This window comes from Rhincodon typus, chromosome 19 (genome assembly GCF_021869965.1).
Source record: "Rhincodon typus isolate 14 chromosome 19, sRhiTyp1.1, whole genome shotgun sequence".
Taxonomy (NCBI): Eukaryota; Metazoa; Chordata; class Chondrichthyes; order Orectolobiformes; family Rhincodontidae; genus Rhincodon; species Rhincodon typus.
The window spans coordinates 11635300-11654793 of record NC_063350.1 but is presented as its reverse complement, the minus strand read 5'-3'; the positions used below and the strand labels follow the sequence as shown (position 1 = coordinate 11654793).

General features: G+C 41.4%; 1 protein-coding gene across 1 annotated transcript; it reads right to left on the bottom strand.

Annotated features, from left to right (window-relative positions):
* Nucleotides 1-584: 584 nt before the first annotated feature.
* Nucleotides 585-19024, bottom strand: actr5 (actin related protein 5). The gene is made up of 5 exons (XM_020517292.2): nt 18627-19024; nt 16185-16408; nt 14450-14619; nt 6227-6444; nt 585-788 (listed from the first exon to the last, which is right to left on the bottom strand). Exons 1-5 carry the CDS (start codon nt 19014-19016, stop codon nt 585-587), a joined length of 1206 nt encoding a protein of 401 aa, XP_020372881.2. The 5' UTR covers nt 19017-19024.
* Between the last annotated feature and the right edge of the window lie 470 nt (nt 19025-19494).

Sequence of the window (19494 nt, the reverse complement as noted above, 5' to 3'; positions counted from 1 at the left end):
TTGGAAGAGACTTTAAACTAAGGACCCACTTGCCTTCCAAAAAAAATGTGAAAGATTTCATGGCACTATCTCACCGAAGAGTTGGGATGTTCTCCTGGGTGTCCCAGCCAACATTTAATCACTCAACCAAACACCGGCAGAAACAGTTGAATTAGTCATTGAGTTCCGACAAGAGGTCACTAACCTTAAATGTCAGTGTGAAACCTTGCTGTGCACTAACTGCCTGCTGTATTTCCTACTTTACAAGAGAAACTGTACTTTAAAAGTACTTTACTGGCTGTAAAATTCTTTGGGAAATCATGAAAGAAATTAGAGAAGTGCAAGTCATTCTTATGACTCGGGAACATAAATCAAGAAATAAATAAAACAATTCTAGTTCCAAAGGCTGATAATGATCTAATGAGTGTCAGACTGAATATATCGGTGTTGACTAAGCACAGGATCAAGCTCTGCAACCAAACAGGTTGACAATACAACCTTAACATGTAAAGGATGGCTGCTGTGTTCCAAACTGTTTGCTGGCTGCCATTAAAGCGTGCACAGTAACAATCAGATAAAGAACACAAGGGCAAGTGACCACAAGATCAGTTGCCATCATTACTTACATCTGGCTTTGTGTCAACAACGTCCACCTCCACATTCACTTCTGCCTGCAGGATTTTTTGCTTGGTTTGCTCGATGGCCAGGCTGAGCTTGTTAACATATGACTGCAACTCCTCTGCAGAATCCATGTTCATTTCCGACAGAGCTCGCTTGAAGCGTTCAGTCATGCCTTCTTCCAAAAGCTCCTAAGGGAACAAAGACAAGAAAATAATGTATTATGCTGTGCAAGCTTGCTTTTTTATACACATCAGCCCCATTCTGCCAAGGTAAGTTAGCTCAATTGTGGAAAATAGACCACGTATTGCCAATTTAGAGCCTGTCATGGCGAGACCTTAAATGAAGTACCAGACCAAAGGGCCTTTATTACAACACAGGAGGACACTTTCTATTGCCTCAGTGTAACTTTCCTTTTTCATACAACCAACTTATCACAAAGAGATCACCCATTAGAGGCAAATTATGGACACTTTTGTACTTCTAGTGTTCTAGGGACCCAGGTTCAAACCCCACCATGACAGATGGTGGAATCTGAATTCAATAAAATTCTGAATTAAGAGTCTGATTGATGACCATGAAACCTTTGCCGATTGTCAGGAAAAACCCATCTGATTCACTAAGGTCCTTTAGGGAAGGAAAATGCCATTCTTACTTGGTCTGGCCTACATGTGACTCCAGACCCACGGCAACGTGGGTGCCTCTGGGCAACTAGGGGTGGACAATAAATGCTGGTCTAGCCAGCAATGCCCTCATCCCATGAATGAATTTAAACAAAATCTCACAACCAATGTGTACGGTTGCAGTCAAAACTAGGTCTCACAAAGCAAAAGCTCCATCTTCAAAGTTTCATTCTGTATTTGTATGTAGTTACACAGAAGTTCTCCTGGTGTCTTGATCAGGATTTCTCTTGATGCAACACCCACAAAACAAACATAATTTCAGGCCACTCCTATGACTGATGTCTGCGGATTAATAATGCTGGCTCATCGTTTGCTGTCAGGTCTAGATTGGGAGCCCAAGGTATGGGTTCACACAACCAAAAGATTAGGTCAAGGCTCTGCCACATCCAGTCATGAACAGTAGTTGACAATTAAACAACTAACCAGAGGAGATTATCCCAAAAACACTCCCAACCCAAGAATGGAGTATAAAAGAAGCATCCCCAAATATTCAATAACATAGAAAGACACTATCTGCAGAAAGAACTTGCATTTATAAAGCACTTTTCAAATGCAAATATTTATTTCTTTTACAATCAAACAGTAAATAGAGGTCTTTGATCTCTGTTCAATTTCCACAGGCTGCACTCAGCAGTTTAATTACAGCCAAAGTTCTCCACTGGAGTGTTATCCTGCAAAATCCACCCAGAGTTGGAATCAAGTCCCAAATGTATATTACAAAATTCCAAGCAAGCAGCAGTGTTAGCACTTACATGGGAGTGGTTGAAGTATTTGCCTGATTAGACTGAAAGGTTTTTCTCGTTGGCTGGCTGGTTCCGTAAGCAACTCACGCAATCCATTAGCTTGCAGAAATCAGCAAACAAGGAGACGTTATATAGAGGGCAAGATCCATTCATTAGCGCAAATAACTGGAAGGTAGTCAACTTGATTACATATTTTGCACTAAAAAGGTAACCTAGACAGCTCCCATTGTCAAAAACATATGATGCATTTGAGGCGAAGCCAGATAAACGCATGAGGGTGAAAGGAAAGGAAAGATATGTTGGCAGGGTGAGAAGAGGAGGCTCGTGCGGAGTATAAACACTAGAATCCAGTTGGGTCAACTGACCCATTTCTGTGCTGTTCTTTGTCATTAATGTTCAAGCTTCTACAAACCCCACTTCTGCTGTACAGCCCCTGGTTACAGTCAAGTTTCCATTGGCAATGGAACCAGTCACTACCCTCTAGTGGGAGGAAATCAGTACTGCAACAATTCCACAGTACCTGGTCAAACATCAGATGCAGTCCAGGGCACTTCAAACCAGACAGACAAAAGAAAGTACTTTCCTGGCCTTCTGATGGTGGATTCTGATTCCCTCACCAATTTCTTAACAATTCAACAATAATGACGTTGATTTTTCTTTTGGTTGAGATCATAAACAACAGCACTATATAAATCTCAAAAGCAACATGTTAAAAATCTGCATAACTTATTTTCATTTTAATTTCCACTACTGCAAAGATTAAGCAAGCTTCATATGTGAGATCATGTGTGAACTGTGCCACTGGCTTCATAAAAGGACAGCACAGTGTGAGAAGAGATTCAGGACCCTTTCTATAACATGCCCATAATCCCTATAACAATATGCACTCCAGATTCTCCTCTCTGTTAAATGTCCATCGTGCATCTAATTCTTGGTCTACATGCTTCAAGTATGCAGATTTGTACTTTACAAGAGTTTTTGAAGTATCTGCCTGATTATGTTGAAAATTTTTTCTTTGTCTGCCTAGTCTTTGTGCACCTCATGCAATACATTTGCAGCCAGAAAACAATATTGCTCCATTCTGTGAGAACCAGAGAAATAGTTTTCCTGCATTTCTGTCTCAGGCCTCACGATGCAAAATGATCACACGACCCAGTCTCCCTTGTAGAATCTGATCCCACAAAAATATTGAGGCCAATCTGTCTACATCCTTTTGGAATTACTGTTCCTTTAACTTCATCTGAAAACATGGATAAACAATTCAAAAGTCCTTCATCGTAGTCACTGACATATGTGCTCGGTACTCCAAGTGACGTCAAACGATGGTTTAGGTTCAATTTATTGCAACTTTTATACCTCTAATTCAATCCCTCTAGAAATAAACATCACTGTTTGTTTCTTTTTAAAACAGTATTATTAATTTAGTGTAACATTTAGTGATTTGCACATTTGTATGCTCAGATCTCTACTTCATTAAGTTTTTATTTTCTATTTTATAAAATTTATTCACAGGATGTTGGGTGTTGCTGGCTAGGCCAACATTCATTGCCCACCCCTAATTACCCAGAGGGCACTTGGGAGTCAACCACATTGCTGTGGGTCTGAAGTCACATGTAGGCCAGACCAGGTAAGGAGGGCAGTTTCCTTCCCTAAAAGGACATTAGTGAACCAGATGGGTTTTTCCTGACCATCAACAATGGTTTCACGGTCATCATTAGATCTTTAATTCCAGATTTTTATTGAATTCAAATTCTTTCACTTGCCATGGTGGGATTTGAACTCATGGCCCCACAGCATTACCTGGGTCTTCAGATTAATAGTCGTGTTAAAACCACAGGCCATTGCTTCCCCATAACATAACATACAACCTTATTATTTGTGTAATAACTATTTGGGTGCAAGGGGAGAGATCATGAGGAAGATCGGAGTACTGATGCAACAGAGGTTGAGGCACAATTTTCAACTTGAAGGATCACTGAATTTTGTACAATAGGAGACAGCCACTCAATGCATCATGCACGTGCAGCCCTTTGAAATATCTATCCAATTAGTTTCAAAGGATCAGAACGGCAAAAGTAGGCCATTCAGCCCCTCGAGCCTACTTCATCATTCTAGATCATGTGCTGTCTCCATATCACTTGTTTTGATTGGATTTATTACCGAGATACAGTGAAACATATTGTTTAACATGCTAAATAAAAACCAAAAGAACTGCGGATGCTGTAAATCAGGAACAAAAACAAAGTTGCTGGAAAAGCTCAGCAGATCTGGCAGCATCTGTGAAGGAAAAAACAGAGTTAACATTTCAGGTCCAGTGACCCTTCCTCAGAACTCAGTTCACACTGTTTCTCATTTCTTCCTTGATGCTGAAATCTCATCGCTTAAGGATATGGACTGTTGGTCCCACCATGCATCCAGGTCAAAGGCCTCATACACCGAGCAACTTACATGACAATGGAAAAGTTTGACAGATACAGGAAAAGCTCTAATTAACGGGCTATGCTGTGAAACATCCTACTTCAGCAAACCCCATTTTGGTAGGAGCCTTCATAAGAGAGCGATTAAATCCTTCCCCACTGCCAGTGACTTCGTTGGACGTCTGTTTAGTTTTAAAAACAATGAATTAGCTTTTTTAAATACAGTTCCTCAGAACTCAGTTCTGAGGAAGGGTCACCGGACCCGAAACATTAACTCTGTTTTTTCCTTCACAGATGCTGCCAGATCTGCTCAGCTTTTCCAGCAACTTTGTTTTTGTTGTTTAACATGCTGACCAGACAAATCTTACCTTACACAAGTACATCAGGGTAATAGAACAGAATGCAGAATATAGTGTTACAGCTACAGAGAAGGTGCACAGAAAGATCAACTCTAATATATGTGAGGTCTGTTCATAAGTCAATAAGAGTGGGCAAGAAGCTATTCTTAAATCTATTGATATAGGTTTTCAAACTTTTCTCTCTTCTACCAGATGGAAGAGTCAGTAACTAGAAATCTATCAATCAATCTCTGTCATGAAGTTACTTAGTGACTCAGCTTCCGCAGCTCTTTAGGGTAGAGAATGACAAAGATACACCAGCCCATGAGTGAAGAAGTGCCTCCTCATCTCAGTCCTATTATGTCTTTTAATCTCAGACTGTACCCCCTGGTTACAGACTCCATAGCCAGGGGATTACATCCTTTCTGCATCTACTCTGTCTATCCCTTTAAGAATTTTCAAAGTTTCTATGAAATCACCTTTCATTCTTTGAATTTGGACCCAGTCTCCTCCCTCTCTCTTCATTGGATAGTTCCACCATTCTGCAACCAGTCTGGGAAATTCCAGTACACTTCCCTATGTCAAACATATCCTTCATTAGGTAAAGTCTCACACGTTGTTAGGCTTTGATCGCTCGGTTGACACATTCTACAGCTCCCAGATATTACAGTAACAATTGAACCCTTATGATGAAACAAATCAGGAAAAAGTAAAAAGACACAATGATTTGTATTTGCCAGTCTGGCTAGGTAAGATGGAAGTAATCATTTCACTTGCATCCGAGGTCATATGCACAGCCATTAATACACAGTGACTGGTAAAGTCTGTTTTTATTGCATGGAAACTTGAGCTTTTTAAACATGAGTTTTGGGGGCCTCGCTATTCAATTCCATCCATTGCTCCTCAAACATCAAGCATGGAAAAAGAATGCAATGGTTCAAGTGTCAAGCACAGCTTAGTTGGTCGCACTCTTGCAATTTCCTATTTCGTATGTTGCTCAAGTCAGAAGGTTGAGGGATCAAACCCGATCGTAGACAGTGAGGGAACATGGCATTAACAGAGTTCTATCTTTAGGTTGAAAGAATAAACCAAGGTCTTATTAAGATGTACGTCAAAGATCCCACAGCATTTTAATGAGGAGACTGAAGTTCTTCCAATGTCCTAGACGTAACTAAAACCACAAAAAACAATTAAATTAACTGATTATTATTTGCCACACCTCGCAACTTGCCACATATGCCCATCAAAAAATGTAACTTTTAAGGAATGATTCGTTCATGATGGAATGCCTGGGTTATGATGTCATGAAATGTGTAACTTTTTTATTTTTCCCAAATAAGGTACAGGCAGAGTATTGGACACAGTATGTTCATGCTTGTGAAATATTGCAGTGGATATTGACGTGGCAGGGCACCTTTTGTTTGTAAACTGTGGCCCTATTCCTTTACCTGGATGCTGAGCAATCTCTCGAGTCTTTCCTGATCGAGCTGCAGTTTTTCCTCCCTACGCCGTGCGTTAAGCTCCTGTAGCCTGCGAATCTGCTGCTGCCTCCGTTCCATCCTCTCCTCGGCGGTCAAGGTGCTGGCCAGCAGCTTATTGTTAAAGGGCAACTGCATCCTGTGAATATTTTTCTGGTAGAAGTCCGGCTGCTTCCACAGGCTGAGCTCTGCAAACAAGGAAATAATTACATCGCACCTACTTTTCAATTGTGACTCGAAATTCAAGACACAAATTTAGATTTCTAATCACATGTATTGCTGTGAAAACTCTTAAACCACAAAATTTGTTTATTTTCTTCTTGATATTTAGGTCAATGGATGCATTTCTTCAAAAATTCATTCATGCAGCATTGGCATTGTTGACAAGTTTCGCATTGATTGTCCATCCCTGTTTGCCCCCGAGAAGCTCATGGTAGGCCTTCTTCTAGAACTACTTCAGTCTGTGTGGAGAAGGTATGCTGCTAAGAAGGCATTCCAGATGTTTGGCCAAATGATGTTGAAGAAACAGCTGATATAGTTCCAAGTCAGGATTATGGATACTTTGGAGATGTTGCAGTTTCCATACACCAGTTTCTATTGTCCTCCTGAGTGGTGGAGATAGGAATTTGGGAGGCAGTGCTGAAGGAATGTTGGTAACATGCTGCAATGTCTCCAATAGGCTGTGGCCAACCACAGTTAAAGCTGATGCATGGATTGTCAATTGAGCAGACCTCTTTGACTTAGATAGTGTCAAGCTTCTTAAGTGTTGTTGGCCAAACAGGCAAATGGAGTGTAGTCCACCATTCCTGTAGGTGGTGAAGAAGCTTTACAGCTTCAGGAGATGAACCATTAGCTGCAGAATTCATAGCCTCTGACCTGTTGTAGTAACCACAGCATCAATGTGGTCGGTTGATGTGAATTTTCTGATCGACAGTAACTTCAATGTTATTAGTGGCAGATTCACTAATACTAAACACCAATGCAGCATCAGAATTGAAAGCAGTAGATGCCTAAATCAAAACTGTATTTAAAAAAGCTAATTCATTGTTTCTAAAACTAAACAGACGTCCAACAAAGTCACTGGCAGTGGGGAAGGATTTAATCGCTCTCTTATGAAGGCTCCTACCAAAATGGGGTTTGCTGAAGTAGGATGTTTCACAGCATAGCCCGTTAATTAGAGCTTTTCCTGTATCTGTCAAACTTTTCCATTGTCATGTAAGTTGCTAGGTGTATGAGCCAAGGTAACAGGGGACCTTTGACCTGGATGCATGGTGGGACCAACAGTCCATATCCTTAAGCGATGAGATTTCAGCATCAAGGAAGAAATGAGAAACAGTGTGAACCAGAGTCAGTGAATTCAAGCCCAGATCAAATACAGAAATGTCACAATATAGACAAAATATGAAATAGGAAAATTATGGAAAAAATTAATTTACCATGTGACAAAAAAAAAGCTCTGACAAAAATTGACTACCTGAAGGACAGACACCACTGTTTAGATATTTTCAAGTCAACCTGTTCAGAGAGGCTATGGCACACCTTGAACCTGGTTCTCCTGGCCCAGAGGTATGGATGTTACCACTGTGCCACAAGATCCTGATACCACTTTTTAAGCTATTTACTTTTTGGGCCAGTGAGGTTAATAATTGTCTCATTGTTAGAAGTCTATTAATTACCTTACTTAACTTCGAATGGTGAGAGTAACCAGCAGTAATGTTTATATTATGTAACGTCATGAAAATCACAGGGAGATTAATTTTAAAGCTCATGGTGGAGCAATGCAATTCAGACAACAACTTGTGATGATTTGAAATTCACTTGTTATCTCTTCCTCACTACATTGTTGGTCAATTTACACCTTAACAACATCATGCATTGATCTAGGCACTATTATTTTTTCAGCAAGTTCCATTTTACACAAGATTACTACAAATTAACCATGGAATTACAACTGTGCAGTGCACAATGACAATATACAGTAGCTTACATAGTAAGTCAGATCAGTGTAATACAAACAGGAAAGTATGTCATGGTCTTAAAACAAAATGAAGGATCTGGGTTCAGATCCTGATCAGGCATATGCTGTGATAACAAGGTGTAGAGCTGGATGAACACAGCAGGCCAAGCAGCGTCAGAGGAGCAGGAGGAGGAGGAGCATATGCTGTGATGTGTCAGAATCCATAAACTTGGCCGTGTCCAATGCACTCAACCAAGTAAATATCCAAGATGCTTCAAGGAGCATTATCAGACAGAATTTGACATCAAGCTAAAGATGATGATATTGGAATAGATGGCCAACAGCTTTGTCAAAGAGCTAGGTCTTATGGGGTATCATAAGGGAAAAGACAGAAGTTGAGAGGCAGATGGGTTTAGGGAGTGAATTTTAGAGCTTAGAACAAAGGAAGCAAAAGAAAAGTCCCAACTTGGAATCAGTTTAGGTCACATCAATTAAGTTTCTGGTGAGCACAAATCCGTGTATTTAGTACAATCAGCAATTACATTGCCAATCTTGTCTATAAAGACTTTGAGAATACAGAAGACAGTAAGAAGAAAGATCATACCAATGCAGGAGGCAATGAGGTCATAGACTACAGCAATTTATTTGGCCATGTGGAGTCCTAACTCTCTCGTAATCAAAGCCAATGCTATAACGTATTTGCGAGCATTCAATGCTGATGCTAGCATGAAAAAATGTAATCGAATCTCCAAAACTAAAACCCCTTATCAGATTAGTATATGAAACGTTTAAAATGTGCACATTAACAACATACAGGTTCAAAAAGTAGTGGAAGTTATACCGATCTGGATGAAGAAGATAAACAAATATTTGATTTCCTTTGATGTAACTGACATACACTTAAGTTTACTCCTGCATCAATTTTTATTGCGTGTCTTGAACACAAATGTCTTCTATTCATCAGATGTAATGTCATGTCGGAGCCAAAAGGTTGAAGATTCAAGTCCCACTCCAGAGGTTCAAGCATAAAGCCTAGGCTCTCACTCCAATATAGTCCTGTGATGATATGTTATACCAAGGCCAGGCCTGCCCTATTAGGTGGATACGAAAAATGCCATGGCAGTATTTCAAAGAGGAGTAACAAGGTGGTCAACGATCCCTGGCCAACATTTGCACACCCAAAAAACATAATTTAGAAAAGATCCAGTTTATCTGGTCATTATTACATTGCTGCTCATGTGACCTTTTGTATAAATGGCGTACTGCGGTTACTACAACTTCACAAAGTAGTTAATTTTCTTTTATTCGTTCGCAGGATGTGGGCGTCACTAGTTAGGTCAACATTTATTGCCCATTCCTAATTACCCAGAAGGTAGTTAACCATGATGCTGTGAGTCTGGATTCACATGATGGCCAGACCAGGTAAGGACAGCAGTTTCCTTCTCTACAGGATACAAGTGAACCAGATGGGTTTCTCCAACAATCAACAACAGGTCATGGTCATCATTACTTATAATTCCAGATTTGCAGTCAAGTGGGACTACCCAAGGTCATGAATACTGTCTTCTTTCATCTAACTTTGGGACCAACAATCTGATATTTAATCATTAAAATTTAAAGATCAGACAAATTTTGTAATGTAAGAAATCTTCATTGCCCTTAAGATTATCGGATCAGACCCACAGCAATTTCCCCTGACTTGCACAATAAGCATTTGCTCCCAATGAAGATGAAGCCCTTTAGCAAGAACTTGTTTTTAATTCCTTGCTGAAGTTATACAGGCACCAGGTACTCTATCTAAATGGCTGCTCTTTATCTGCAGTAAACAATGAATGTTGGCAGGGTATTCAACTGTGCAGCAAGGTTCACAGTTCAAATCTAATTATGTTCTTAGTCAACATCCTCATAGATATAATTGTTTTTCTTATTTTAATTCATGTCTCCTGGATCTATTCATGCTTGCCTCTTGTATTAATCTGAATCCTTCCTTTAATTTTATTTCTTTGAATGGAATGCTACCTCACATGGTATGTGTTAAATTAGCCTCAGCTTGGCTTCAATCCCTCTCCTTTCCTGTTCTTTTACCATTTTTCATTACATCAAGCCTGTGGAATCCAGAAAAACATTCTCCCTGATTAATTAAGCCCAAAATATAAAGACATTCCTTCAAAGCATTTCACAATCCAAGGAACTGCTCAACTTTTGTTTTGCTTGAAATTAACAAAAAGTTACCTTTCCAAGAGTAATGAAGTATAAAGGATGCTCCCTGATGATCAATACCAAAATAATTTACAGAAGGAGCAGCTTGGCCACATAACTCTCAAACTTCACTGAACTAGTTAAATCAGTTACTGTAGTCACAAGGTAACTCATGCCTATCTTTTAGGCTTTAAATTCTACAAGAGGTAAATACTGTTTCATAAGCTGTTGCATTGTTTTGGAAATTTTGGGGAAAAAATCAAAATAGGGGTATTTTAAAAAGGAGGAAGTCAGACAAAGGCAAGTCTGATGAACCGCCACTGCATTTTCGCAATGGCAAAAAAGAGACCAAAACTGCAACACACCCAGGACCTTACCATTAAGTGTATAAGTCCTGCCTTTATTTGCCTTTCCAAAGTGCTCCCTCAACCTCACATTTCATCTGATCAAGATCCCATTGTACTCTGAGGTAACTTTCTTTGCTCTCCACTACATTTCCAATTTTAGTGTCATCCGCAAACTTACTAACCATACCTCTTATTTCACATTCAAATTATTTATATAAAATGACGAAAAGCAGCGGACCCAGCACTGATCCTTGTGGCACACCGCCAGTCACAGGCCTCCAGACTGAAAAGCAACCCTCCAACACCAGCCTCTGTCTCCTACCTTTGAGCCAGTTCTGTATCCAAATGACAAGTTCTCCCTGTATTCCATGTGCTCTAACCTTGCTAACCAGTCTACCATGAGGAACCTTGTTGAATGCCTTACTGAAGTCCACGTACATCATGTCCACTGCTCTGCCCTCATTAATCCTCTTTGTTATTTCTTCAAAAAACTCAATCAAGTTAGTGAGACACGATTTCTCATACACAAAGCCATGTTGACTATCCCTAATCAGTCCTTGCCTTTCCAAATACATATAAATCCTGTCCCTCAGGATTACCTGCAACAACTTTGCCCACCACTAATGTCAAGCTCACTGATCTACAGTTCCCTGGCTTTTCCTTGCCACCTTTCTTAAATTGTGGTATCAAGATAGCTAACCTCCAGTCTTCCCCCACCTCATCTGTGGCTGTCGATGATACAAATATCTCAGCAAGGAGCCCAGCAATCATTTCCCTACTTTCCTACAGAGTTCTAGGGTACATCTAATCAGGTCCCTGGGGATTTTAAGACATCCAGCACCACCTCCTCTGTAATATGGACATTTTTCAAGATGTTGCTATTTATTTCCCCAGGTTGTATATCTTTCATATCCTTCTCCACAGTAGACACTGTTGCAAGATATTCGTTTAGTATCACTCTGTCTCCTGCGATTCCACACACAGGCAGCTTCGCTGATCTTTAAGGGGCCCTATTCTCTCCGTAGTTACCCTTCTGTACTTAAAGTATTTGTAGAATGCCTTCGGATTCTCCTTAACCCTATTTGCCAAAGCTACCTCACGTCCCCTTTCTATCCTCCTGATTTCCTCCTTAAGTATACTCCTACTGCCTTTACACTCTTCTAGGGGTTCACACAATCTCTGTTGTCTATACCTGACATATGCTTTCTTCTTATTCTTGACCAAAATCTTAATTTTTCTAGTCATCCAGCAATCCTTATAACTACCAGCCTTGCCCTTCACCCTAACAGGAACACAATGTCTCTGAACTCTCGTTATCTCATTTTTGAAGGCTTCCCATTTTCCAGCCATTCCTTTACCTGCTAAAGTCTACCCCCCATCAACTTTTGAATGTTCTTGCCTAATACCTTCAAAATTGGCCTTCCTCCAATTTAAACTTTAACTTTCGGATCTGGTCTATCCTTTTCATCACTATTTTAAAACGAATAGAATTATGGTCACTGGCCCCAAAGTGTTCCCCCACTGACACCTCAGTCATCTGCCCTGTCTTATTTCCCAAGAGTAGGTCAAGTTTTGCACCTCCTTTTAGTAGGTCCATCCACGTACTGAATCAGAAAATTTTCTTGTACATACTTACAAATTCCTCTTCATCCAAGCCCTCATCACTATGGCAGTCCCAGTGCATATTTGGAAAATTAAAATCTCCTACCATAACCACCCTATTATTCTTACAGATAACCGAGATCTCCTTACAAACTTGTTTCTTAATTTCCCGCTGACTATTCGGGGAGTTCAAAATACAATACCAATAAGGTGATCATCCCTTTCTTATTTTTCAGTTCCACCCAAATAACTTACCTGGACATATTCCCAGAAATATCCTCCCTTAAGTACAGCTGTAATGTTATCCCTAGCCAAAAACATCACTCCCCCTTCTCTCTTGCCCTCCACCCTCTTCTATTCCTCTTGTAGCATTTATACCCTAGAACAGTAAGCTGCCAGTCCTGTCCATCCCTGAGCCACATCTCTGTAATAGCTACAATATCGCAGTCCCATGATCCCAACTATGCTCCGAGTTCATCTGCTTTACTTGTTAGGCCTCTTGCATTGAAATAACTGCAGTTTAATTTATCAGTCCTACATTGTTCTCTGCTTTGTTCCTGACAGTTTGACTTGCTCCTTTTCCCAACTGTACCAGTCTAAGATCTCTTTCCTCACTAATTCCCTGACTCACCCCCACCCCTTGGCCTCAATAGTTTAAATCCTTCCGAGCAGCTCTAGCAAATCTCCCAGTCAGTATATTAGTTCCCTTCCAATTCAGGTGTAATCCATCCTCCTTATACAGGTCACTTCTACCCTAGAAGAGATTTCAATCATCCAAAAATGTGAATCTTTCTCCCCTAAACCTGCTCCTCAGCCACATATTCATCTGCTCTATCCTCCTATTCCTCACCTCACTAGCTCATGGCACCAGTAGCAATCCAAATATTACTAGCCTCGAGGACCTCCTTTTTAAATTCCTGCCTCACTTTCTATATTTTCTCTTCAGGAAGAGAAAAGGATGAGATTCTATGTCATTAGTTTCGAAGTGTACAACGACCTCCTGCTGGTCCCTCGTCCCTGTGAGAATATTCTGCACCCTCTCCGAGATATCCTTGATTCTGGCACCAGGGAAGCAACCGACCATTCTGACGTCTTGCTGTCGGCCACAGAAACATCTGTCTCTGCCTCTGACAAGAGAGTCCCCTATCACAATCGATAGCTTGGGATCCGGTATACCCCTCATTACACTAGAGCCATTCTCAGGACCAGAAACCTGGCTGTTAGTGCTACATTCCCCTTAGAGTCCACCACCCCCTACATTTTCCAAAACTGCTCACAACATTCCAATTGCAGTCAGATCCGAGCCTTATACAGCTTCAGCAGTACATCTCTGCTCTTGTTTTGTAGCCTTCTCAAAAAGAATGCTAAGATTGCACTTGCCTTCCTGAATCTGCTGTTAAATCCTGAATTAGGGCTCCTAGGCAGAGCTGGGGAGAATGTGGCACTGAGCCACCATCTGAACCGTTGCTATTTAATCTATCCTACTCTTCCACACATGCTTGATCATCAGTTCTGTTTAGTGCATCAGACTGATTCAGATCTTGTCTGCACGTGCATACTTTTCAGCACAGATTATTTGGGGAGACAATCATGAGATGGAATCCTGACCGCTGAAGCCATTTCTTACGAGTTATTACTGGCTAATTAAAATCAGATATGCCAGCAGAGAACAAAACATCAGGCTTTCCAGCTCATAGCATGGTGGGATCTTTTCCACTGCACCACTGGAGGACTGACTGTACTATTTAACAGGTGAACACATCATCCAATGAAAGCTAAACCAGATCAGGACATCTTTCTTCCGGGACAGTGACTTCAGTCAATTTGAAACATTCTATTATGGCTGGAGCTTCCTGACTAAACACATTATCTTCCATCTTCACTCTAACCTACAACCTTTGGGGAGAGGATGAAAAACCAGAGGAAATTGTCGGGACTACTCAAGGATAAAACATTCCAGAAAGTCACCATTGGGCAAAACATTCTAGTGCAGCAGATCACAATAACCACACGACAGTAGCTGACACAATCTCTGCAGGAGTTGTTTATTTCCAAAGAACGTATCGACAACACAAGAGCAAGAATTACCTTCCATATAGTCAGCTGCAATGTAACAATGTTCGTGGAGAATTTCTTCCATTCTGCTGAGTGTTATAGCTGGCAAGTGGCCAGGATACTTTAGCTGTAGCAGGCGCTGCATGTACGATGCTGCCTGGCTTCCACCCAGATTAATCCTTTTACTGTTATGAGCATCCAACCTAGATTACATCAAGGAAACATCCATTGGTGCATGTACATAGAGAAATGCGAAATAAGATAGTTACAAGGGTCCCCGATTTATGAACACCCAGCTTACAAACACTCGTACTTATGAACACAATCGCATACAGGGGTGTAAGTTTAAGGATCGGACATAAAACCATTTCCTGTACTGACAAACTGCTATTTTATATTGTCCTGCAGTGAGTTTTAATTCACATTCAAATTGATTTGCAAACAGACTCCAGAACAGAACTCTTCCGACTGCCTATATGTACATTGAAAAAGAGTGATGGGAACACCACAAATGTCTCCAGATGGAGACTCTCTAGTAGGAATCAAACTCCAGTCCAGTAGCAATAAAACCATTTTCTGCCATGATTCAAGTGAACTGATTGCATCACAGGCAGCATATCAGCAATAACTGCAGGGACCTGCTGGACACCTTCTCCCCTCGTGTTGGCCGCCTGGTGTTTTGCAGGTTTCACTGAAGCTGCTCCAACACCAATACTCTTCAGGGAACCTAGGAATTAGTCCAATTAAAAACTAAAAGAACTGCAGATGCCGTAAATCAGAAACGAAAACAGAAATTGCTGGGAAAGCTCAGCAGATCTGGTGGCAGCTGTGGAAAGAAATCAGAGTTAACGTTTCAGGTCGAGTGACCCTTCCTCAGAACTGAACTTTGTGGGACCATGCTGTATTCCTCTACAATGCTGAGTATACTTTAAAAATAACTTGTATCTTGTGAAACACTTTGGGATATCATGCAAGATACTCCATTAATGCAAATGCATTTGCAATAACAAAGATTAAACCAGTAATTCAAAAAATTATGAGCATATGAATTAGGAGCTGGAGTAGACCGTTCAGCTATTCAACGAGATCATGGTTGATTGGATTACTCCATATTCCCATCCACCCGATGACCTTTCACTCCCTTGCTTATCAAGAATCTACCTTCACTTAAAAATATTTAAAGAATCTGCTTCCACCACCTTTTCAGGAGAGACTGCCAAAGAATCTCAACCTTTGTGAGCAAAATGTCTCCTCATCTCTGTCTAAAATGGGGAACTCCTGATCTTGAACAGTGACCCTTCATTCTATATTCGCCCACAAGAAGAAGCATCCTTCCCACATGCCTCCAGTCAAGAATCCAAGGGATCTTACATATTTCAGTCAAGGTACTTCATATCTTTCTAAACTCTAGAGGATACAAACTCAGCCTGTTCAAACTTTCCTTGTAAGACAACCCATCCACTTCAAGCATTAGTCCTGTAAACCTTCTCTGAACATTTATATCTTTGTTTAGATAAGGAGAACAATATTGTCCACAGTGTAATAATGGTACACAATCATATTAATATTACAACAAGTCCATCAGTGCATAAAAGAAAACCATGGAGCACTTGAAATATTAACAGTTTAAAGTCTGATCGAGCTGTTCGAAGTTTCCCACATTATTAATTTTTATTTTGAATTTGCAATATTTGTTATCTATTACTTTGTCTAACCAGCAGCTCCATGTAGCATCTTTTTAAAGTTTTCATGTAGGTGCTTTACAAACCTGCCATGCAGCACTGGCAGAATGTGACAGCAGTGATACCCAGAGGAAACAATCAATCCAGTGGAGGGGTGTTTGTTATTACGCCAAAAGCTGTAAAGATCATCAATTCCATATGACACCTTTGGAACATGGTAGCACTCGAACAGGAGCTCGGACATCAATTGCCGTGAATACAGTGGGTTACATGGTGCTTCTGTTAAAACTACTGGATGTTCCACGCAAAACTGTGTTAGATACAAACAGTACCAATTAGTACAATGTGAACATATGAACTAGGAACAAGAGTAGGCCATTCCACTCAGCCCTTCGAGCCTGCTCTGTCATTCAAGAAAATCATGGCTGATCCGATTTTAATCGCAACACTACATTCTTGCACATCCCTGATAATCTTTCATTTGCTTGGTCATCAAGAATTTATCCACTTCTATCTTAAAAATATTTAAAGGTTGTGTGCCCACTGACTTTTAAGGAAGGGAACTCCAAAAGCTCACAGCCTTCTGAGAGAAAAAAAATGTTTCCTCATCTGTTTTAAATGGGTACCACGTTATTCTTAGACCATGACCCCTAACTATAGATTCTTCCATTAGAGGAAACATCCTTGCAATATCCAACCAGTCATGTCCCCTCAGGACGTTAAATGTTTCAATTAATTCACCTCTAACTCTTCTAAACTCCAGAGGATATAGGCCTAGCCTGTCTAGCCCTTCCTCATGAGGCAATTTTTCCACACTGTACTTCATTTGCCAGATCTTTCTCCATACCCTCAACTTATCTATATCCCTTTGTAGGTTCCCTATAACCTCTTACAACTCATGTTCTTACACATCTTTGTGTCATGAGCAGATATAGCCACCCTACCTTTGATTCCTTCACCCAAATCATTGATATAAATTTTGCAGTCGAGGCCCCAGCACTGACTCCTGTGGCACACTGCTCAAGACATCCTGCCAGCCTGAAAAAGACTCACGTATTCCAAGTCTCTATTTCAGTAACCAATCTTCAGTAACCAGGCCAATATGTTGAGCCCTACATTATGAGCTTTTATTTTCCACAATAATCTTTGATGCAGCACCTTATCAAATGCCTTCTGGAAATCTAAATATAATCCATCCACCGGATCCCCTTTCTCTAAAGCACAAGTTCTTCTTCAAAGAACGCCAATAAGTTAACAACACATGAATTCCCTTTGACCAAACTATGTTGGCTGTGCCCGCTTATCTTGAACTTGTCTAAGTGTCCTGTTATAACGTTCCTATGACTAATGTTAAGCTAACTGGCCTGTAATTTCCTGCTTTCTGCCTTCCTCCCTTTTTGATTAAATTAGTTACATTAGTTATTTTCCAATCTAAAGGAACGTTCCCTGAAAGAGAGGGAGGAACTCAAGAAAATTGAGTTTTGCAAAATTAGAACCAATGCATCAACAATTTCATTTGTCCCCATCGGGACCTAGGGACTTATTGACTCTCACTTCCAACAATTTCCTCGGTACTACTTTCTTGGTATTTATAATTTTCTTGAGTTCCTCCCTCCCTTTCAATTTCTGACTTACAGGAGTGCTACTTGTATCCTCCCTCAGTAAAGATCGATGCAAAGTATCTGTTCAATTCATCTGCCATCTCTTTATCCTCCATTTTTTATAGGACCAAAACTTACAATCTTTAGAACTTAAAATAGCTGCAATCGAGTTAATATGTAGCTGTAAATTATGATTCACTTGGCTAAAGATAATTAATAACAAGTGATAAAAGAGGGACAGGAGAAGCTCAGCTTCTCATACTTTTTGTCATGCCAAATCCCAAGACTGCATCACAATATATGAAGCAGGGCAAATTGACCATCAAAATGTGGTGAATCACAATGTACTCTTTACTTGCCACAAATTACCTTTTCTTTCTTACAGTATTATGTCATGTGCATTAAAATCATTTTGCCATCAAATTCTGATCCATTGTGGCATGGTGCAACCTATGATGACACACTGGCTTGCAGCACCATACTGTGTTCATGCTAAATCATATCACTATGGTTCAACATCAGGTCACATCATGCCCTATCAGTTAAGCTTTTCCATGATAGAGTGGCGTAGTTTACCAGACTGGGGGCACAGCTTTCCCCTTCCACAGCATAGTTTCCCATGTCAGCGGTACAGCCCGACGTGTCGGGGGCACAACATGCTCCATCTACAGTACCGATTGATATGTCAGGACACAACTTGTCCCATCCAGGGCACGGCTTCCCATATCAGGGGTATAGCCTGGCATATTGGGGGACACACTTGCCCTGTCTGGGGCACAGCCTGACGTGTTGGGGGGGGCGGGGGCGCAGAGCCTGCCATAACAGGGGCATGGTATACTGTATTGGTGGCACTGTTTACCATGTCAGAGCATTTAACAACGTGGTGCTCTGTGGTGACCCTCTCCCCTCCCCAGGGTGAACTCTGACCTCAGAGGTGATCCCCAGGTGCTGGAAGATGTAGTCAAACACCTGCTCCTGAATATCGAAATTCACCACCACGTTCCTGTCAAACTGGGACTTGAGCAGCCAGCGGACCACCTCTAGGTTACGGATATCGTTGCCGACCTGGGTGTCGCTGCGGGAGGCGCCGCGGCTCCGGGCCGACACGTTCTTAAACTGAAGCCGCGGCTTCTGGTCCAGGGCCCAGCCGGCCCGGCACTGAAAAGACCCATTATCCACCACGAGAGGCACCTGGCCCGGACACCCTCCAGGGCTTTTTCCCGCCTCGACGATCGGATCCGCCACCGGCTTCGGGTCCCGAAAATAAAAAACATTCGGCGGCGGCTCGGTGAAATCCGCGCCGGTGGTCGCCGCCATCTTGGCCCACTCACAAAAACAATCCCCCCGCCAGGCCCGCGTGAGCGCTGATAAAGCGTTCCGGCACACTTCAGTTCCTACTAGAGACTCAAACAGATAAAGGCTCTTGCGGTGCAGCGGTAGTGTTTATATCTATGAGCCGGGAGAAGCTGGTTCAAGTCCCACCTGCCCCAGACGTGTGCAAGAACATCTCTGAACGGGTTAACGAGGAAATGTCAGTGCTTCAGGTAAAAGTCACATGCAACGAGTGAGTGTCACTCTGGGTGGAGGTACAAACATATTAGTCAGCATCTGGAGTGGGCCACTCAGCCCGTCTAGTACTGCTACCCCACTCAACAAGATCATAGGTGATCTAATGTACTCTACATAACCTGAAACAAACACAGAGGAGCACTGGAGAAACTCAGTAGGTCCAGCAGCATCTGCAGAGAGAGAAACAGACTCTTCCTCAGAACCGTGCATTCTCTGTACGTTACTC